At 37.8% G+C, this 23,649-nt stretch overlaps 1 protein-coding gene and 1 pseudogene across 2 annotated transcripts in view; one reads left to right on the top strand and one right to left on the bottom strand.

Annotated features, from left to right (window-relative positions):
• The window catches only part of TPST1 (tyrosylprotein sulfotransferase 1), a 107,318-nt gene that overhangs the window by 74,550 nt on the left and 9,119 nt on the right, over nucleotides 1-23,649 (bottom strand). For both annotated transcript variants that reach the window (XM_006918515.2, XM_015594568.2), the window contains exon 2: nucleotides 14,835-15,780. In XM_006918515.2, the coding sequence (XP_006918577.1) occupies nucleotides 14,835-15,679 (845 nt within the window). In that variant the 5' untranslated portion in view covers nucleotides 15,680-15,780. The remainder of the gene's footprint in view (nucleotides 1-14,834; nucleotides 15,781-23,649) is intronic.
• LOC112485312 lies at nucleotides 11,110-11,228 on the top strand (annotated as a pseudogene).

The following is a 23,649-nucleotide window of genomic DNA, read 5'->3' as shown; positions in this document are numbered from 1 at the left end:
TATACCCCACATATAAGTGACATCACGTGATTTACAACTTTTTCTGTCTGGCTTATTTCACTTAGCATGATTATCTCGAGGTCCATCCATGTTGTTGCAAACAGCAGTATTTCATCTCTTCTTATGGCTAATATTCCATTGTACATATGTACCACAGCTTCTTTAGCCAATCATCTATCATAGGACACTTTGGTTGCTTCCACGACCTGGCCACTGTGAATAATGCTACTATGATCATCGGTGTACGAATACCTTTTTGGATATGGGTTTTCAAGTCTTTGGGGTAAATACACAGTAGAGGGATTGCTGGATCATATGGTAGATCAATTCTTAGTTTTTTGAGGAATCTCCATACTGTTTTCCATAGTGGCTGTACCAATTTGCAGTCTCACCAGCAGAGTATGAGGGTTCCTTTTTCTCCGCATCCTCTCCAACATTTGTTATTACCTGTCCTGTTGATTATAGCTAAATAGAGGTTTTTAAAGTACTTATGTATAAGTGTAAAAGGGTAAATATGAAAACTAAATAAAATTATGCATGTAAAGAGCTTAACACAGTGCCTGGCACACAAATGTTCAATAAATGTTGGATGACATCATCATCATCACCATCTTCTCCATTTTATAGATAAAAACATGGAGACAGAGAGGGACAGCAGTTTATCCAATGTTACAAAGCCAGTTAGTGTCAATGAAAGGTTTTGAACACAGGTCTAACAGGATTCAAAGTCTGAATGCTTCTCCATTTGTCAAGTCATTTCCTGAAAGCATATGAAGTGCATCCCAGACCACAGGAGGTCTCAGGGAAATTTTCCTTAGGGAAGGAAGACCTGAGCTGGATACTGAAATACAACTTGAGTTGGACAGATGAAGAAGTGAGAGAAAGGTACTGCAGGCAAAGAGAGCAATATATGTAAAAGAGCTGATACAATGAACAGTGTGGAATATTTTAGTACATACAATTACTTCAGTGTGGTTAGAGTTCAGAGAGTAAGGGGCAAAAAAGTCACAGTCTGCATATGAAACAAACTTAAGACAAGGCATGATTTTGAGTGGTGGTTCTCAAAGTGAAATTCTAGACCAGGAACATCAGCATCACACAGGAATCTGTTACAAATGCAAATTCTTGGGCCTACCTTACCCAGATCTGAATCAAAAAGGCTGGGTCTTTTAAAATGTCCTTCAGGTGATTCTGATGTATGGCTGATATTTGAGAGATGATTTTGAGCAATCATGAAATATAATAGTGTTTTCAAAAATAATGAAATCATCCTTCATTAGTCATGTAATTTAGAAGAAGGAAAGAACCATGATACTCCAAATTCAGAAGAGGAAGAGGACCATAATATCTAGAGAGGCACTAGCTATGATGTGCTTGGTTTTTCTTTGACAGCAATTAATCAATTTTATAGGTTATTTTACTTACAGATCAAATTTGCTCTATGCTTTATCTTAGAAAAACATTTCTAAATAGTTTCGCACTTTAAACCTTTTTAAAAACTTTTTTCTTTTTTTTTGTCAGAAGGATCTTCTAAGTTTCTGAGGAAAAAATGTGGAGATATTTTAAAAAGGAGCCAGACCGGTCATTGCAGAGGCACTGCCTTGTACCTCTTACTCCTTAAATCCTGAAATGTCTAAACTGGGCAAAATAACCTGTGGACTGGGCAAAAGTAATACTGTCTTCCAAATAACTGTTTGTGAAATTAAGAGGAAAGCAGACATCGTGACTACAACTACTGATGACTATGGACAGTCTTTAGAATCAGTAACCAGTCCTGTATAGTTAAAGAGTAACTTAGCTTGCTGTCACCAATGGAAATTTCTTTCTACTATTCATGTATTTCCCTTCCTTTTTCTCATAAAACTCTTTGCTTTAACACTGAAATCAGGACACAATTTGGGTTTCTGCCTCAATCTGTTCTCCTGGATTGCAATCCTTTGATCTCAAATAAATACTTGTTGCCTTTCACTTTTGGCTTTTTAGGTAACACTGTATACCCCAAAAGGTCAAACCTATGCCTATAAACTTAAATGTTTTAAAAAATTATTTTAATCTCAACTCTTTAAATTTTAAAATAATTTCTATAAATTTTAGAGGATTTTTAAAAATATTTTTCATTTTTCAGTTATAGTTGGCATACAATATTCTATCAGTTTGTTATACAACATAGTGATTAGACATCTATATAACTCACAAAGTGATCATCCCCAATAAATCTAATACCCCTCTGTACAGAGATATTAGAATATTATTGGCTATGTTCCTTATGCTGTACTTTATATCTCCATGACTATATTGTAACTACCAATTTGTACTTCTTAATCCCTTCCCCTAAACCCCTTCACTTCTGGTAACTCTCAAAACATTCTCTGCATCTGAGTTTGTTTCTGTGTTTTGTTTATTTTGTTCTTTAGATGCCCCAGGTACATGAAATCATACAGCATTTGTCTTTCTCTGACTTATTCTACTCAGCACAATACCTTCTATTTCCATCATGAAATATCTTTTCTCATCCCTTTACTTTCCATCTGTGTGTGTCTTTTAATCTGAAGTGAGTCTCTTGTAGGCAGCATATGTAAGGATCTTGTTTTCTTATCCATTCAGGCATCATTTTGACTGGTGAACTTAATTCTTTTCCATTGGAAGTACTTACTGATAGATATGCAGTTATTTCTATTCTTTATTCATATTTTTTATACATATTTTTTCTTCTTCTTAAAGAAGTCTCTCCAACTTTCCTGTAACAATGGCTTGGTAATTAGCTCCTGTAGCTTTTTCTTGTCTTGGAAGTTCTTTGTCCTTCAATTCTAAATGATAGTTTTGCTGGGTAGAGTAATCTTGGTTATAGGTCCTTGATTTTCATCACTTTGAATATTCATGCCAGTCCCTTCTGGCCTGCAAAGTTTCTGTCTTATGGGAACTCCCTTGAGGTAATTGCTTTTCTCTTGCTGCTTTTAAGATTCTCTCTTTGAATTTAACCTTTGGCATTTTAATTATGACATGTCTTGGTGTGGGCCTCTTTGGGTTCATCTTGTTTGGGACTCTCCACGCTTCCTGGACTTGTATGTCTATTTCCTTCTCCAGTTTGGGGAATGTTTTCAGTCATTATTTCTTCAAATAAGTTTTCAGTTCCTGCTCTCTCAACTTCTCCTTCTGGTACTCCTATGATGTGAATGTTGTTATGCTTCATGTTGTCCCTTAAACTATCTTCATTTTTTTAGATTCTTTTTTCTTGTTGCTGTTCTGATTGGGTGTTCTCCGCTACTCCATCCCCTATGTTGATGATTCAATTCTGTTTTATCCACTCTGTTGATTCCTTCTAATTTACCCTTCATCTCAGATACTGTATTCTTAATTTATAACTGGTTCTCTATTTGTTTTCCATCTCCATTTTTTTATGTTTTTTATCTCTTTGTTAAAGTTCTGAGTTCATCTACTTTTTCCCTAAGTTCCTTGAGCATCCTTATAACCAGTGTTTTGAACTAGGCAATCATGCTTCTGTCCATTTTGTTGAATTCTTTTTCTGGAGCTTTGTTATGTTCTTTCATGTGAGACATGCATCTTTGTCTCATTTTGGCTGCTTCCCTGTGTCTATTTCTATGTATTAGTTAGGGCTCCTACATCTCGCTGTCTTAGTAGAGTGGCTTTGTATAGTAGGTGTGCTGTGGGGCCCTGTGGCACAGTTCTGGGAGGGGTCCAGCACAGGCCAAGTTCAGCCACAGCTTGTGCACCTTCAGGGCCACCTGGTGTCACCAAGCAATCCACATATGGCTGCCACCCATGCTGGGCTTATAGGTGTCTCAAGGGGTCAAGTCGGAAATCAAGGCCAGTTCCAGTAATGTGGGGCTTGGGACTGCTCAGCAAGAGGTACAGGGCACAATGAGGCCAGGTGCTGCTTCTTTAAGTTTTGTGAGCCTTTGAGAGATTTTATGAAAGTTTACAGCAGGATCCACGACAGTCCATTTGTATGGAATAAACCACTGGAAGTAGCTTGAGTGGATCCACAAGTGAATCCCCTGGGTAGAATGACCTGTGTTATATAGGTTGATGGCAACTCAGATATGGTGGTGCCTGCATATGCAGACTGGAGGGCAGAGGGCTCAACAAAGGAATAATGGCTTCTGCCTATACTTATGTCTGGGAGAAAGCTACCCCTCCAGTCCTTGCCCTGAAGCCTGACAACTCAACAACTCAGCACACGCCCCCACCCCCGTGCCCCGTATGTCCCTTGCACCCCTCAGGCAGCTGCCCCAGCACTGGAGCCCAGAGCAAGCGAGTCTGTCTGGGCGCCGGCCCTTTAAGAGGAGTGTGTGCGACTCCCACAGCCCTCTGTCTCATTCAGCCACAGCCTCCGCTGGTTTTCACAGCCCGAGGTTGTGGGGACTTCTCTTTCCGCCGCTGGAACCGTGGTCTGGGGAGCCCAGTGTGCAGTCAGGAATCCTAGCTCCTCAGGAGCGGGAGGGGGCTCTGCAGCCAAGACAGCCCTCCTGATTCTTGATGGTCACATGCAGTTGTGGGACCAGGCCATTTTGCCTCTCCGCCTCTTCTATTGGTTTGAGGTGACCTGTTATATTTGTCCCTAATTGCAGGGCTTTTAATCAGCTAGACCTCAAGCAACTCCATGTGCTGGTTGCTCTGTAGTTTTGTTATATTTCTGGTGTGGTCACTAGAGGACACGTGCATAGCCTCTACCTTCTATACCATCTTGACTAGTATATCTAGAGGATGTTATAATCAATTTTTCTCCTTTGAAAATAAAATAGCAGTTTTACAATTCCATGAGTTTGATTTCAGTTTTGTTAAATCCAAGCAAAATTAAATGTTTCCTCAACCAGAGCCACCCCACTTCTACATACTTCAGATATCAAGGTTCCTTATGAGATTTCATTTGAAAGGAGCATCCCACTAATAAGAGGAGTTTGAAGCAACTGGTCTACATGATAAAATTCAAAGTCTTTAGCATAAAATATAAGGCCTTCCAAAGCCTGGCCCTATCAACCTTCTCATCTTATTTGCCACTCTCTAGCAACCCCAAACTGCCTACAATTCCTCATAAATACCACGTTTCTCATCTTTGTAAATCTGTCCACATTGTAACTTCCAAATGATTACCGCCTAGTTTTGTTTCATTTCACTTTATGTTTTAAAAAATATATGAAGCTATGAGAAACAAATGCCACATTCTGGGCCCACGTGGGACTGAGCTTGGGTGACTCCATTACATAGTGGGAAGGTAGGGTCCACAGGTCAGGCAAAACAGGGCCCAGTTGTTCCCTAGGTCCTTTTGTGCCTTTAGGTTGGGCCAGGAGTCATGCCATAAGAAGTCCTCCAGGAGGGGGACTCTTCTGTTTGGACACTTGTAGGACAGGCTGCTCCCAGGAGGGTAGTATCTCTTGATGACTCATTTGGCTGAAGAAGAGAACAACATTCTGGAAGTCAAGGAAGAACTACAGCACTCCAATATGGGTCACCCAAGGAGTACAATATCCTGTAAGTCAAAACTGAATGCTCTTCCCTTTATCTGTTGTAGTATTCATCCTTTAGAGTAATGGTTCTCAACAGAGTGGGGAGGAGATTTTCCCCACCAGGGGGCATTTGGCAATGTCAAGAAACATTTTTGGTTGTCACAGCTTGGAGTGGGGGTTGTTGCTAGCATCTATGAGTTAGGTCAGGGATGTGCTAAACATCCCACAATGTCCAAGACGGCCCCACAACAAAGAATTATCTGGCCCCAAATGGAAACAGTGCCAAAGTTGACAAACATTGCTTTATTTCTTATTTTGGTACCACATCATCCAGGAAGGTTTTCCTGAAGACCCCAAACTAGATTCGGTACCTCTTCTTGGTTTCCAATAGTACTTAGCATTGTATTATACAGTCATGCATCACTTAACGATAGGGATAAGTTAGACGATTTTGTCATTGTGAGAACATCATAGAGTACACTTTCACAAACCTAGATGCTAGAGACTACTACACTCCTAAACTATGTGGCATAGCCTATTGCTCCTAGACTACAAACCTGTACCATATTGCATGTTACTGCGCTGAATACTGTAGGCAATTATAATGGTAAGTATTTGTGCATCTAAATGTGTCTAATCATAAAAAAGGTACAGTAAACTATGGCATAAAAGATTAAAAATAGTACAACTGTACAGGGCACTTACCATGAATAGAGCTTGCAGGACTAGAAGTTGCTCTAGGTGAATCTGAGTGATGAGTAAATGTGAAAGCCTAGAGCATTACACTCCAGTAGACTTTATAAACATTGTACACTTAGGTTATACTAAATTTATAAAAAAATATTTTTCTTTCTTTAATAATAAACTTAGTTTACTGTAACATTTTTATTTTACAAACTTTTTAATTTTTTCAACTTTCATCTCTTTCGTAATAATGCTTATCTTAAAACACAAACACACTGTAATGACATTATGACAGCTACAACATCATGAGGCAATAGGAATTTTTCAGGTCAATTATAACTTTATGAGACCATGGTCATATATATAAACGGTCTATCACTGACCAAAACGTCATTATGCAGTACATAACTATACACAAATCTGCATCTTCCATTAAATCATGTGTACCTTTCAGGCAAAGACCTTAACACTGTTCCTGGCACACAGTAGGTACTTAGTAAAGTAGCACAGACTGCTATCTGCTTATCCTAATATCCAACCTAGTCTTCTTAGTTAAAAGAACACCATTTCTCAGCTGGGCACGTGGTCACTTGGGATAAAGACTATGTTCCTCACCTTTTTATATACAGCCATAAAACTAAGTTACGGCCAGTGGAATGCAAGAAGGCCTACTTGGAAATGTCCTAAGAAAGTCAAAATGCTCCTTATGTGCTCACCCTATCCTCACCCTGCCACTTAGGACACAGACGATATGACTGGAACTCCAACTTGGACCATTGAGGTGATGAAGCCAAAAGCTGAAGGAGCCTAAATGCTAGATGACCGCAGAGCTTCCAAGCCTGCCTTGGTCTACCTTCTTACATATAACAGCCACTATTTTGTCTAAAACCATTGTTATTTTGGATCTTTATTTTTTGCAAAGACATCTAATCTAAATTAATAAATGATCTAATATCCAACTTCTACTTTTTGCCATCAATTGCCATATTCTTAACTTTTTAAAAAATTTTAATTAGTTTCAAGTATATAGCACATTGATTAGATATCTATATAGTAAATGATCCCTGCAATTGCTCCCTCCCTCCCCTGACCCTCCACCTAGCCTATATTAACGCTAATTGCATTCCCTATGCCATGCTCCCCATCCCCGGTACCATCCATCAGCTACTAATTAGTACTTCTTTAAGCCTTCACCACATTCTCCCAGCCCCACAAACTCCCTTCCCCTCTGTCCATCACCAAATTATCCTCTATATTTGAGTCTGTTTTTGATTAGTTCATTCTTTTTATTCCTTAAATTCCGCATATAAGTGAAATCATATAGTGTTTATCTTTCTCTGTCCAACTTAATACCTTCTAGGTTCAAAGCAGTATCTTTTTCCATTTCCTTCCTTTTCATACGTAGGGGTCTTGTTTTCTTATCCTTTCAGTCACTCTATCTTTTGGTTAGAGCACTTAATTCTTTTCCATTTAAGGTATTTATTGACAGAAATGTAGTTGTTGCCATTCTTTATTTCCAGTTATTGATAAATGTTTTTTCTTCTTAAAGAAGTCCTTCCAACATTTCCCGTAATTCTGGCTTGGTGGTGATAAATTCCTTTAGTTTATTTTTGTCTGGGAAGCTCTTTATCTGTCCTTCAACCCTAACTGATAGCTTTGCTGTATAAATTATTCTTGGTTGTATATCCTGGGTCTTCATCCTGTTGAATATTTTTTGCTCAAGCCCTTCTGTCCTGCAAAATTTCTTTTGAGAAGTCAGCTGTCAGTCTTATGGGTGTTCCCTTATAGGTAACTATCTGTTTTTCTCTTGCTGCTTTTAATATTTTTTTTGTATTTAACTTTTGACATTTTAATTATGATGTGTCTTGGTGTGGGCCTCTTTGGATCCCTGATTTTTTGGAATTCTCTGGGCATCCTGGGGTTTTATGTACATTTCCTTCACCAGGTTAGGAAAGCTTTCCATCATTATTTATTCAAATAGCTGTTCAATATCTTGATTTTCTTCACTTACGCCGATCAGACAAATATTTGGAGCCTTAATAGTGTCCCATAGTCTTGGCATCTTTTTTCTTCCCACTCTGAGTGTCCTGATTGGCTTTCCTGCCCTGTAGATAGAGTATGTGAGCCTCTTCTTTATTCACTTTGTTTATTCCTTTGTTTATTCCATTTAATATACTTCTCATCTCAGATAATGTGTTCATTTCTGACTGGTTCCCTTTTATAATTCACATTTCCATTTTTATCTCTATATTGGCATTCTCTACATTTCCCAAAAGTTCATTAAGCATCTTTATAACTAGTGTTTTGAACTCTGCATCTGTTAGAATTCTTGACTCCATTATATCTGGATCTCTGTTCTGTTCTGTTCTATGGTTTCTGCTTGTCTTCCTATTTTGGCTGCCTTTCTGTGTCTGTTTCTATGTACTAAGCAAAGCTCCTAAGTCTCCTGGTCTTATTAGTGTGGATTTGTGAAGTAGGTGTCCAGTGTCACAGTCCTGAGAGGGGTTCAGCTGCAGGCCAAATTTAGCCCAAGCCTCTGCCCCTCCAGGGCCACCTGTTAAGATTCAGCAAGCAATCCACAGATGCTATGCTTATAGTTGCCTCAAAAGGCCACATCAGAAACTGAGGCCAGCTGCCTCCACCAGTGTGAGTCTCAGCAAGGAGCACCTAACTCGCTGAGGATACACCTGATGTGGCTTGGATGGAGACCGAGTTGGGGTAGACAGGGTTTCAGGGAATTCTCTGGGCGTAGCGACCTCTGTTATCCAGTTTGATGATGTCACGGCTATAGGGGCACTCTGTCTGCACACTGTGAGGGGGAGGGCTCAACAGGGAACAATGGATACCGCCAACACTTCTGTACAGAACCAGTCTCTCCTTGGCCCTCACACCAACAATGTCTCCCTGTAAGTCCCTGGTGCTCCCTGCACACAGCTGAATCGGCACCGGTGCTCAGAGCAAGCAAGTCCACCACCGCGAAATCCACTCACGGTCGTGGCTCCTTTAAGAGTCATCTGCCACTGCCACTGCCACAGCCTCCATCTCATTCAGCCGCTCGAAACTGGGCAGCCCCAGATCCTTGCCCCATCCTACCATGCAGGGTGCTTTCTTAGATTTCTCTGTAGTTGTATGGCTTATTCATCTAGATTCCAGGTGATTTTTCCTTGCTGCTGCTCCTTGTTTCCATCACAACTTGGATTTAGTCGCCAGAGAGATGAATAGAGCCTCTGTCATCTATGCCATTTTTTTTCTCTCTCAATTGCCATATTCTTCAAGAACAGTACAAATTGTGCTTTATTAACTTACATTCTTGTTCTGCTTCTCATTCTTCACTGGCATATTTTGAAATATAATTTTTCCTCTATTTTCCTTTTGCAACCTGTTTTGCTGTCTATTACTTGTTTATTCAATTACCCTTCTCCAGCTAAGAGATGTCAACTAATCTCTTCGATTTGACCTACAAAAGTAGCACAGTGATTTCCACAACTCCAAAAGCATTCTTCTTAGGTAGAATTTGATTAACATCTAGATTTATAAAGATTGGTTTATTGCCTTCACAAAGGATAAGTAATCTAAAGTAAGCAGGCTTGTTCTTTGATAATTTTATGGAAAAAAAAGTAATATTTATAAAATTCTTCTGGGATATTTTAATCCGAGCTAATAGAGCACAGGTAATCCTACTTTGCATACTATTAACTTTACATACTGTAGAAGTGATCATAATTTGCACAAACATAGCCTGTCTTTGTCTAAACTTGCTCATAATATTCTTGTTATTCTTAAATATCAGAAAATTTTCAAGTGGATATTTTGTTCTTTCTGTTTAGCCTGTAAGATATTATAAAAAATGTAATTTCCAAAATAAACTTCATTTTGAAAACTAAAAAAAATTAATATTCTAAATTTAATAAATTAACTATTCTTTGTACCTCCTCAAAAGTATCTCAATTTCTAAAAATTTTTTTGCATTATTTTCACCTATTTAATCTTTCTTTACTACAGAGTTGATTTTTAGTTTTTTTCTGTTTACTAGAAGCTTTAGAGTCAGTTATGTTCTTATTCTCTTGCACTTAGTACTATTATATTTTTCATTCTAACCTATTTCTGCTTAATAGTTGTATATCCTTTTTCTGCTCTAAGTCTAGATAACTTCTCCGAATTTTATTGTAATTCTTGTACTTGTTCTGTTTAAGTGTTAATATTACACTGTTCCTCTGGCTTTGCTCTGTTGACCTAGTAAACTTGTTGACTGATCCTAGGTTACTTTTTTATTTCACTCATCCTTGAGTATACTTTGATGGGATTTTTTGTTATTGTTATTGATGATTTTTATTTGTTTCAGGTAATTTTATAGTGTCTTAATGAGTTTAACATCAGAAACAACTCTGTACACTCTAGTAACTTCCTGAATATTCCCAGATAGAGATGACCAAAATTCCACAAAAATTCCAAAGTTCGTGAGAAAAGATCAATGTAAATAACTTAAAACTTTACTTCTATCTCCTACTCAAAATATTTGAGGAGCAGGCCTTAGCAGTACTTATGATTCACTGATCAAGAAGATCCTCTTCCATATTCAGTCACTTGGAGGATTCTGTTGGAACACATCTATTTACATAAGTATTTTCCTTAAAATGTACTCCCCCCATTTCTATTCAAACATTTCTTGAAAGATAAAAGCAAAAACAGATTTTTAAATGCCTCAATTTTTTCCTACTCTCTATTAGTTTGGAAGAATTAGATCAGTGAGTTCTATATTATTTTTTTGGAGCCATTAGTCAAGACTATGGCTTGGTTTAATATGAAGTTGAACAGAATGGCTGAATAATTTATAAAAACAGAACATGGTCTTCAAAACATCAAAATTATAAGGCCAGTCATTGGGAAAACTAGCACTACTATTAGACTTGAAACGACTACCTAAAAACATCAAGGATAAATAGTATATCTAAAATTCTAAGTCTACGGCCATGCTACCCTGAACGAGCCCGATTCCGTCTGATCTCGGAACCTAAGCAGGGTTGGGCCTGGTTAGTATTTGGATGGGAGACGACCTAGGAAGACCAGGTACTGTAGGCATAAAAAGTAAAATAAATAAAATAAAATAAAATAAAATAAAATAAATAAGGGATTGTGAGCTGACAAGGTCCTTGCAATCTGTGAGGTCAACCAAGGGTTGCCTTGCCTAAAACAATTAATTAATTAATTAATTAATTAATTAATTAAAATAAAATTCTATAGTTGTACCTACCTGTAGAACTAAAGCTAAATTATCAGTCAGCCAAAGCAAACTGTTTTCATCCCTTTTCCCACTCATTAAATATTTTGTTTTTATTTTCAGTTTTAAAAAGCTTGGTTTATATACACTAATCTCTAAAGGAAAACTCCCTAGACCACACCAGAATGAAAGTATGTTTACTTCTATGAAATTCTTTCACAGAAGAATCACCTGTATGCTCACAGGTCTTTACTCTACACCTATTATTTTTCTGTAACTAGAACTGACCACAAAGGCAAGAGATGCCAACCTGACTGAAAACAACTGGAAATTCCTAAGCAAAGCAAAGGAAAGCTTAACTCTCATAGTTAACAAGGCAGGAACTGTGAAGGCCTTCCTTGCCTTCCTTATCGCAATCTGAAACAACTGCATATATTCCTGAACCACCTGGTAACATTTTCAAACCTTCAAGGCTGCCTAAATATTATCAGTATTTTAGTACTAAATAATACTAAAATAGTATTAAATTACTTACTTTAAAAAATTTTCCTAGAATGAAAATGTTTATAGGAAAGCAAAAGCACACAAGATGATCAACTCTGGGCTATGAATTCCTCATGGTCATGACTCTGAACTAACATGGAATATTTATAACTTGGTACTTACTTATGGAATAATTTTATATGTTTCTGCCTTTTCCCCCAATTAGCTCTTCTTGAGAACAAGGACTCAGTCTTAAAAGAGGAAACACAGTCTAGATTAGACCTGCCTCAGTCAAAATAGCTCTGCTCTTATCAATTTTATACTGGAATTCTGGATAAAACTTTGTTTCAAAAAGGAGTTCAGATGTTATTGTTTTATTTTGTTTTTAAGTTAAAAAAAATACTCATACCCCAGTAAAATTAAAAAGACTGACAATACCAAGTGTTGACAAAGATTACGAAGCAACTAGAACACATTCATGTAAAGTATCACCATACATGAATGGTACAGCCATACATGAATGATACAGCCATACGTGAATGATACAGACAATCTGGAAAACAAAAAATACCTGTTAAATATATAAATAGATACAGATATACATAACATCTTATGATACTTATGAAATTAATACTTATGTACACCAAAAGCAATGTACAAAATTATTCTTAACAACTTTACCCATAATATCTCCAAACTGGAAACATCAAATGTCCATCAATGAATAAATTATATTGTTTTAAAAAATACAGTAGTGAAAAAGAATGAGCTACTACTATTTACAATATTATAGGTGAAGTTCATGTTAAATGAAAACAGCCAGACACAAAATAATAAATAGAAATAATTGCATTTATGTGAAAAAAAACAAGCAAGACTGATTGTTTGTGAACTTTATATCTAACCTCTATCACAGCAGTGATAGAGGTTAGATTATGCTTACTTCTGGGTTGAGGAAAATATTGACTATGAAGGAACATAAAAGAGTGCTGGTAATTTTCTATATTTTGATATGGATGGTGATTACAAAAATGTATACAGATGTAAACATTCATCAAATTGTACATTGAATATACGCGCATTTACTATATATGTTATATCTTAATTTTTAAAAACTCATAGTGGCAAGAGTCTTGGAATAAGTATTAGAAGTTCGAGTCATGGTTCTTCCATGTGCGATTCTTGACAAAGCATAGAACATCACTGGGTGTCTCAAATAAACGTGAAATTTACAAAGCTAATTAAGTTTATAATTAATTCGAAATTTCTATGTGTTTCCTCAGTCTTCACGTTTGCCTTAAACATAGTAAGTATATATGCAAAATGAACTCCTGGTTTCCACTAAAACTTAACTTGAACATATCTCTTTAATCCCTATGTAGAAAGACCGGAAGGTCTAACGGGATTATTTTATATTAACAGAAGAAACTAGCTTCAGAATCTCTGGGTCAACATACAAGCACACAAAGTGAAATGCTTACCTAAGAATACAGGTGATTAGAAATTAGTTATGGTCTATTATCTGGAAAAAAAAAACTGTAATGACAGTAGCTAGAGCTGTAATTCTTTGAATCAATAAAAATAACCTAGAGTCACTGGAACGAGGATACCTAATAATTTGTAATCAATAACCAAAAGCTAGGTACAAAAAGATAGCTGTTCTGTTCAAATTATCTACATGATGAATCAATATTTACTGTACAAGTTCTATACACTGGGAAAAAAAATCAAGAAGACATTCCTTAGAAGGAGCAAGCAGGATATACAAGGGAAATACATTACTTTTTCTTTTCTTTTTTCTTTCTTTTGTTTTAAATCAGGGGTATAAATTACTTTTTTTAAAATTTATTTATTTAAATTAGTTTCAAGTATACAGTACATTGGTTAGACATCTATAACGTTCATAAAACGATCCCCCCAATTGCTCCCTCCCTCCCCTGGCCCTCCACTTAGACATCATATTAATGCTAACTGCATTCCCTCTTCCATGCTCCTGGAAAAAATAAAAAAAAATTATTATAACCAACTTCTCTTCATGAGGAGACGCTACCTGAATTTTAACAGTAGTCTCCATTTTTACATTCTCATTCTAGATATATCTAAGTCATCAAGTCAGGTTGTCAGATTGAGTCAGAGCACTCTAGTCATCATTTCATGAGAAAGGGGGCGGGAAATGGAAAGGTTTTAGAAGTATTTGAACCTACGGAACTTCTTGTATGGATGATGGATTGTTTCTAAATTTCTGAGATTCCCTAGCCCGTTGTAAAAATCAAAAGATGTATCCAGCAGATGACAAAAGCAGCGCTATATGTAATAAAATGCTATGGAGAAAAAGGACAAACCCACTGAGACCAAGGCATGGATTCTAGTTTTGGCCTTGCATCTAAATTTGAGTAAATCATTTTGACCTTTCTGACTCAGTCTTCTTACCTCTAAAATGAAGAGACTGGGTTAGGTAATTTTATCTTTATTCTTCTCTATCACTAAAAATTCCTAAATGTTTGGAATTCATTGCTTCTCACCAACATGGTAGATGCTTTTCCTCATGTTAGCCTTAATCTACACAAAAGCCAACTATCCTTACTAACAAAAATATCTAGAAATTAGAAATCAGAGCCACTAAAAGTCAATGATAGGCATTAAAGCCCAAGGTCTGTGAAAAAGGTCTTTCACTGCTATAAATTGGGTTTGCCTCTATTAAATAAATTAAAATAACCACAATTCATAAATAAACAAATGAATTAAATAAATAAAAGAATTCATAATGAACTGGCTAGAGAATTTTTTAAAAACTCACTGAAGAAGCTATATATTTTCCAGAAAAGGTCTATAGTTTATATATGTGTATATATATGTGTGTATGTATATACATATACACACATATATACACATAAACATATACATATACATATATACACACACACACACACACATCATTATTAGCTAAATATAGGGTCAATATAAAAAACATAACATCTACTCACTTTGACAGAGATACGCCCCCAGCTTTCCCAATCAACTCTTCATGGTGTAATACTGAGTGGTTCCACGGAATATGGAGGAACTTTAAAAGTGTTCTCATCCACCGTTCAGGATGTAAGACAAGTTGCTCATAGTGAACTAACATGCATTTTTTATAGCCAACCTCCATACACTGGTTATACATGGTCTCTATGGCACGATTCCACTTGGTCAAACAGTCCCTATAGCTGTTCAGGTCAAACCCAGCTATAGTAACTTTTCGAGAAATCATTGAATGTACTGATGCTCGGCCATCTCGGACCATCAAGAGAAATTTGGCATTGGGAAATAACCTAGCAAGGTAAGTTAAGGATTTCAGGGCAAAAGGGTCTTTATTACATAAATAAGGGGCTAGTTCCCCATGCTTAACAATGATTTCTAGTAAGAAAGCTTGCATGGCAGAATCCAGCACTTCATCAGTGACACCAGCCTCATCCAAGCGTATTTTCTCTTTACTAGACCGTGACCACATCTGCTTCAGGGCCAGGATTCGGGGAATGACCCTGGTTTCCTCTCCACAGCGAATATCTGGATGTGCATCTAACATGGCCCTCATGAGTGTGGTCCCACTCCGAGGCACACCTCCAATAAAAATTAAAGGCATATCCTTGTGATAGGCAAAGGTTTTGTTGGCTTTGATGTCCAGGCCAGTTCGCACAGTGGTCTTTGTGCTCTCCAATTTGAAGGGCTGGCTACGTTCCTCAATTCGGTGATGGCATTCCATGGCATGTTGGCCCAAGTAAAATACAGTCACAGAACTAATCACCAGACATGCCAATAGTAAGTTCTGCTTCAGTTTTCCAACCATCTTGATGTGGTTACCTTTTTATTAAACAGATATTTTGCTCAAAATAATTTCCAGAAAATGTTCAGGCCATGGAGATTTTACTTCAGAAAGATGATCAACATCTAATAGGAAAAAGAAAAAGTTATTTTATCATCACATTAAGATTCTTTACAAATTAGTCATCAGTTACCACTAACATTTTAGCTAGAAAAAATATGAAGCACTCTTAGAAAACAAATATGCACAAATGCAAACAAAAATAAATCATTTTCAATCAGAAACAGCTTTTAATATAACAATTCTGAAGTTATGCAAAAAATGGAAAATTAAATAAAACGATTTCTATTAGTGAGTCAAGCAAATATTTAGTGTGTCCAAGTACATTTGGAGTCTAACTCATGGCTCATCTCTGGTATTCAGATGTGCTTTATCCCCAAGAAGTCATTCTCTCCACATTCTACTATAAAAAGAAATTAGAGAATAAATATAAAACTTCTAAATCTTTAACACATATTCAGTTATTTCATCCCACAAATTATTTATTTAGGTACTACAGGCCAGGTACTTGGGATTTGCTGAGGATAAACTTTGAAAAGGACAGCAGTGACGCTCTCAGGAAACAAAGTCTCATGGACAGACAGATATGCAATGACAATAAAAGTATAATGAAAAGAAACAAATAGGTCTAGCTGAGGAAGCTATAAAAAGCCTTATGAAAAAAATAAGAGAAATGGGTAATCTAAGCAATAGGAACTTGTGTGCAAAAGCATAATGGCATAACAAAGCACAGCATAATTAGGTAACTAGAAGTAGTTCAGGAGAGTTGGTATACAGGATGCAAAGAAAATTGTACATGTGTGTCTATGATCTTGCCTTAAGAAGGACAGATAAGATCTGAATATACAGAGCATTCTGAGCTGAAGATACACTATGACCACAGATGTAGACATGTAAAACATACATACTATATATATATATATGTAAAATATTCATACTTCGGAACTGCTAGTTTAGCCAGAACAAGGATACATCTCACGAAGCAGACAGCAATCAGATTACAACTAGACTCAAAAAATTTACCCTGAATCCTCAGGGGGCAAGTGTGATAGTTTGGTCAAACACCAGTCCAGATATTGCTGTGGAGGTATTTTTTAGATATGATTAACAAATCAACAGACTTTGAATAAAACAGATTACCATCCATAATACAGGTGGGCCTCATCCAACTACTGAAATCCATAAAAGTAAGACAGTTTTCCTGAAGAACAGGAATTCTCCTAATGACTGCAGCACAGAAACCCTGCCTGAGTATCCAGCCTGCTGCCCTGCAGAATTCAGAATCAAGGCTAACATCAACTCTTACCTGCCAAACTGTTCTATGAATTTTAGAATTGCCAGCACCAGAATCACATGAACCAATTTCTTAAAAACTCTCTTTCCTATATTAAAACACACACACACACACACACACACACACACACACACACACACACACACACTGACTAATACTAAGTACACCTAAGGAACTGACCAAAGGAATACATTCTGAGAGGCAGGATGTCTAGCTATGGGCTAGTGAGAAGGTAAGCAGTTCTCCCCAAAAACCAATTGTAAAGTGGGATGAAATTAATAAACAAACCCTTTCAGCCCTCTGGAAATCCACCAAAGGAATACAACCTGAGAAGCATTTATGTTTGAAAAATTGCTAAATGCTGAGTAAGAACAGTGAGAGTCTCTGGCATCCTAATTCACCATCTACCCACTCAGCAGAGAGAAAGGTTCTGCAGGGCAGGGCAAGGCAAGACGAACTATGAGGACTGGTGGCTTTTGACCAAAGGGAGTTCACTCAATTTGGAGTAATAAATATACTGGCTCAAGATGTTTAAGTATAACCACTGACCTCAACTACACAGATGCGGGGAAACCAGTAGAAAGCCATGCTTAAAACTAAAAAAAATTGTGTGTGTGTGTGTGTGTGTGTGTGTGTGTGTGTATGTGTGTTTATCTGAGCAGCTACATCAACATACATTTATATGAAATGTCCACACAAGGCAAATTTGAGGAGACAGAAAGCAGAAGGTGGAAGCAAGAATTTAATGGCAAACAGGCATGAGGAGATTTTTTGCGGTAATGAAAATTTTCTAAACCTGGACTTCTGTGATAGTTACAAAACTGTAACATCTATTAAAAAAGCAGTGAATTGTACCCTTACAGTGGGTAAGTTTTATGGTATATAAGTTACACCTCAGTACAGCTGTTAGTTTTTTAAAGAATACATTCCTGGAAAAACATTTTGATAGTCTACACCAACCAAGATCTGGATTCTGTTTTCTAACATAGTCACTCCTTTAGTCACATATTTGAACACATATTATTGTGCCCGGCACTGTATTATATAAAGCTGCAACAAAGAACCACAAAGTGAGAATAGGTTAAGGTTAAAAGATCAACTTAATAGACTCCAAAAAAAAAGCATTAAGAACATTGGTAACAATATAGCATTGAAATATCTATGCAGAAAGCTGTATCCATGATATAGAAGACACACTTAAGATGTTATATCAATATTCATCTTAAAAAAGGGAAGAAAACAATGATGAGAAAAAGAGTAATATTGAAAATGGAGACTCGAGATTCAACCTTAGAATGGCAATGTTTTGTTCGAAAAAACGACAACTATTTTACAAAAGAAGAAACATTCTTGAACTGGAAAAAAAGACACTACAGTCTAATATAACTTCTCAAGCAAAACAAATGACAGCAATCTCAATCTGGACACATCCTAGTAATTTCATATTTCAAATATCCTTTGATTTCAAACGAGGAAACTAGTTCTGCAGGTGTCCAAACAGAAAAAAAATAAAATAAGGACCAAAGGAACAACTAACAAGCTGGCATTAGACGCCTCTATAACATTAAATGCTTATCCTCCGGTTTCCTCGTAGCTCCCTTTCTTATCTTTCAAATTTGTTATAGTGAACATGTGTTACTTTTTTAAGCGGGGGTGGGGGGGGAAACCCATTATTTTAAAAATAATAGGAATAGCTTTTCTTTAAAAGTGACATCTAGGTAAAGATGAGAAGACTGAATAGGAAATAGGTAAAGAGTAAAGAGAGGAGCATTCTAAGCAAATGCAAAAGCAAAAGCCCTGCAACAGGAAGGCATTTAAAAACTTTTAAACCACTTCCTCTTTATCTCGAGAATACTCACCAGCAGCGCTTGCAGCTGCAGCATTTACCTCAAGATAACTCTCGGATTATAGCCCTAACCTTACCCCCAAAGCTTGTCACAAAATATTTCACTTTTATTATTTTCGCCTTGCTCTAGTATATTGATAGTCTTTAGAAACAAATGGCATCATTCTATTTATAGCATTCTGTTTTTAGTAGTGGTATTTCCATTTACAAAATATAGTAATTCTTGATCGCTGAAAATGTCAACTTCTAGAAAACATAGCATTCCTATGCGTGATGTTAAATTAACACTGGCAGCAAGCTGTTCTTTTTTTTTTTTTCTAAGTGGGAAAAGGGTTAAGGATCACGGCAAGGCGGTGAGCAAGAGGGAAAGTGGGTGAGCAATGAAACTAGAAAGATGGTCAGGGATAAGATCATAAGTCTTGTGGGCTGGGTTAGGGATATGAAATTTATGGACGATGCAATCAGATGTGGCTGATTTAAAGACTTTAACAAACAAACCCTATTCTAAGGAGTCATTTAATTCTATATCTCACTCTGGCCAAAACCATCTTGAAAAAGAAGTGTTGGAGGACTTAATTCCCAATTTCAAAACTTATTACAAAGCTACAATAGTGAAGACAGTGTAGTTCTGGGATAAAAACAAGCATACAGGTGAACGGAATAGGTAAGATGGCTGAGTAGGTAGACATTGTGTTTGCTTCCTCTCATGACCATATCGAAATTACAACTAAACTACAGAACAATCTTCATTGAAAATCACCTGAAGTCTAGGTGAACAGAAGTCCTACAACTAAGGACACACAGAAGGGGCCACTTTGAGACTGGTAGGAGGAACAGAGACATGATCCCACACTTGCATGTGGTGGTTGAAAATTGGGAGCGATATTTCGGCTGTCGAGGTCCCTCCCAGAGGAGCAAGGGGTCCTAATACAACGCTGGGGTTCCAGGGCAGGGAAAAGAAGTCTCCACAAAATATGGATGTGAAAATCGGCAGACTGTAACTGGGTGGGGCAGAGGGCTGCAGAGGTCCCAGGCACTATCCTTGACATTCCTCTTCAAGAACCCATGCATGGACTTACTCGTTGACAGACTCACTCGCTCTGGGCTGTGGTGCTGGGGCAGAGGCTCAAAGAGTGCCAGGGATATATGGGGAGGAACTGAATTGTATGACTTAGGGCGAGGACTGGAGGGGCCACTTTCCCCCAGAGAGAAGTGCTGGTGGAGGCCACTGTTCCTTTGTTGGGATCTTCCCAACCAAGTATGCAGACACAGGCGGCTGCTAATCTGAGTCTCCATCAATCTGGCTAACACTGGTCACCCCACCCTGGTGTTCCCTAAGACCATGGCCCACTCAACTCTCAGGCCCACCCAAGCCGACCTTCCCCTGGCATTTCCATACAAATGGCCTGTCATGATCATACTGCAGAGTTTCTGAAAATCTCTCAAAGGTTAAAAAAAAAAAAACAAGCAGCATCTGGCCTCAGCATGCCCTGTACCTCTTGCTGAGCAGCCCCAAGCCTGGAATTAACAACAGCTGGCCTTGGTTTGCAACTCAGCCTCTCAAGGCACCTCCAAGCTCAGCATGAGTGGTAGCCATGTACGAATTAATTGGTGGCTCATGCCAGGTGGCCCTGGGCAGGGCACAGGCTGTGGCTGAACTTGACCTATGGCAGGGCCCCTCGAGAAGGCCCTGTGCTGGGAATCCCAGGGCTGACTTCAGACCAAGCCAGAGGACGACCCAGGGCCACATCCTAGGACAACACACCCAAATGGAAGACTGGGCAGGCACCAAAGCCTAGAGTTCAAAACACTGGTTATAAGGATGTTCAATAAACTTAGGAGCAGTGTAAGGGAATTCAGTGAGAACTTTAACAAAGAATCAGAAAACATAAAAATGGAAATAGAAAAAAAAAAGAAGAATGCAATGACTGAAATGAAGAATATATTACAGGGAATCAACAGTAGATTAAATAAAGCAGAGGACTGAATCAGCAATTTGTGAGACAAGGTAGCAGAAAACACCCAATCAGAACAGCAAAAAGAAAAAAGAATCCAAAAAAATAAAGAGAGCTTACGGGGCCTCTGAAACATAAGCGTAACAACATTCACATCACAGAAATACTAGGAGAAGTAGAGAGTAAGAAATTGAAACCCATTTGAAGAATAATAGAAAACTTCCCTACTCTGGCAAAAATAGACATACAAGTCCAGGATGCACAGAATCCCACACAAGATGAACCCAAAGAGGCCCACACCAAGACACATCATAATTAAATGCCAAAGGTTACAAAGAGAAACTCTTTAAAGCTGCAAGAGATTAATCAGCTGGGAAAAAAATTGTGTAGGTGATAGAGGCTTTGTTCATTCCTCTTGCGACCAAATCAAAGTTGTGACAGAAACATGGAGCAAACAGCAAGCAAAGCCTGGGATCTAGACGAACATAAGCACTACAACTAGGGAGAGAAATAATTACCAACCTGCAACAGCAGAAGATAGGATGGGGCGGAAGACATGACGTTGCCTGGTCCAGAGCCGCTGAGTGGGACACAGGCTGCAGCAGCGGTAGCCAGCAACTACAGACATGTCTTAAAGGGGCTGTGTCTGCGAGCAGACTTTTGTGGGGACATACCTGCTCACTCTGAGCATCAGTGCCAGGTCAGCTCTATTGGGGGGGCACCAGCGACTTAAAAAGAGACACTGAGTTTTCGGAGCAAGGGCCAGGGGCAAGGATCTCTCCCGGGCAGAAGTGCCGGCAGTATTCATGGTACCTGACGGACCCTTCCCCTTCCCAGTGTGCAGACACAGAGCTGCCATAGCTGAGACGTCACCAAACTGGCTATTAGAGGCTGCTCTACCCAGAAGAGTCCCTGAAACTCCGCCTCCCCCGACTCACAGCCCCACCCAAGCCACATCCAGTTGTGTCCTTGGTGAGGCCAGTGCTCCTTGCTTAGCAGAGACTTGGCCTGCAGATGAACCCCTTTCAGGATTCTGCCACTGAACACCTACTACACAAAGCCATGCTAAGAAGACCAGGAGACTTAGGAGCTTTGCTTAGTACATAGAAACAGACACAAAAGGCAGCAAAAATGGGAAGACAAAGAAGCAGAAACCATATGAGAACAGAGCAGAGATCCAGGAATAATGAATCAAGCAATCCAACAGATGCAGAGTTCAAAACACTGGTTATAAAGATGCTCAATGAACTTAGGGGAAATGTAGATGAACTCGGTGAGAACTTTAACAAAGAAATTAAAAACATAAAAATGGAAATGGAAATTATAAAAGGAAACCAGTCAGAGATGAAGAACACATTATCTGAGATGAAGAATATATTAGAGGGAACCAACAGAGTGAATAAAGAAGAAGATTGAACCATCAATATAGAGGATGGGGAAGCCAAGGTCACCCAATCAGAACAACAACAAAAAAAAAGAAGCCAAGAATATAATAACACTTCAAGGAGTCTTTAGGACAAAATTAAGTGTAAAAACATCTGTGTCATAGGGGTACCAGAAAAAAAAAAAAAACAATAAAAACAAGATGTAGAAAAGCTATTTTAAGAAATAATGATGGAAAACTTCCCTAACCTGGTGGAGGAAATATACAAGACCCCAGGAAGCTCAGAGAGTCCTAAAAACCAGGAACCCAAAGAGGCCCACACCAAAACACATCATACTTAAAATGCCAAAGTTTAAATACAAAGAGAAAATCTTAAAAGCAGCAAGAGAAAAGCAGTTAATTACCTACAAGAGAGCACCCATAAGACTGGCAGCTGATTTCTCAAAAGAAACTATTCAGGACAGAAGGCCTTGGCACAAAATATCTGATGTGATGAAAACACAGTATCTACAACCAAGAATACTTTATCCAGAAAAGCTATCATTTAGAGTTGAAGGACAGATAAAGAGCTTCCCAGACAAAAATGAGCTAAAGGAATTTGTCTTCAACAAGCCAGTATTATAGGAAATGTTGGAGGAACTTCTTTAAGAAAAAAACATGTATCAAAAACAGGAATAAAGAATGGTGATAATTACATTCCTATCCACGAGTACCTCGAATGGAAAAGAATTAAGTGCTCCAATCAAAAGATAGGGTGATTGAAAAAATAAGAAAACAAGACCCCTACATATGTTGCCTAGAAGAGACTCATTTCAGATTAAAAGAGATACATAGACTAAAAGGAAGGGGATGAAAAAAGATATTGCCTTGAGGGATCTAGAGTTGAATGAAATGGGTCAGATAGAGAAAGACAAATATCGCATGATTTCACTTACATGAGGAATCTAAAGAACAAAATCAACAACAACAACAAAAGTGGAAATAAACTCATGGATACAGAGAATATTTAAAGGGATACTAGATGGGGGCGGTTGGAGGGACAAAAAAGGCAAAGGGATTAAGAAGTACAAATGGATAGATGCACAATAGACATGGAGATGTAGAGTGTAGCATGGGGAAGATGGTTAATAATGTAATAAATATGTAAGGGGGAAGAAGGGTACTAGATTTAGTGGGATGATCACTTTTGGAGTTATGTGGATTTCTGATCACTATGCTATACAACTGAAACTGGTATATCATTGTATGCCAAATATAATTGAAAAAAACTCATTGAATTATACAATGTAAATACAAGAGATTAATTGTCTATTATATTTAAAAAAAGATGGAAAAAATCTAAAATAATAATAATAATAATAATAATAATAAAAATCAAAGGCATGTCAGGGTTACAAATAAGCTTAGTTTTTTTTTAATAGAACTGCATATTTTGCTTTAAGCTTTCCCTTCATG

The sequence above is a fragment of the Pteropus alecto genome, unplaced genomic scaffold (genome assembly GCF_000325575.1).
Source record: "Pteropus alecto unplaced genomic scaffold, ASM32557v1 scaffold68, whole genome shotgun sequence".
NCBI classification, from domain to species: domain Eukaryota; kingdom Metazoa; phylum Chordata; class Mammalia; order Chiroptera; family Pteropodidae; genus Pteropus; species Pteropus alecto.
The sequence above is the reverse complement of the archived record's forward strand: the minus strand, read 5'-3'. Positions and strand labels throughout refer to the sequence as shown.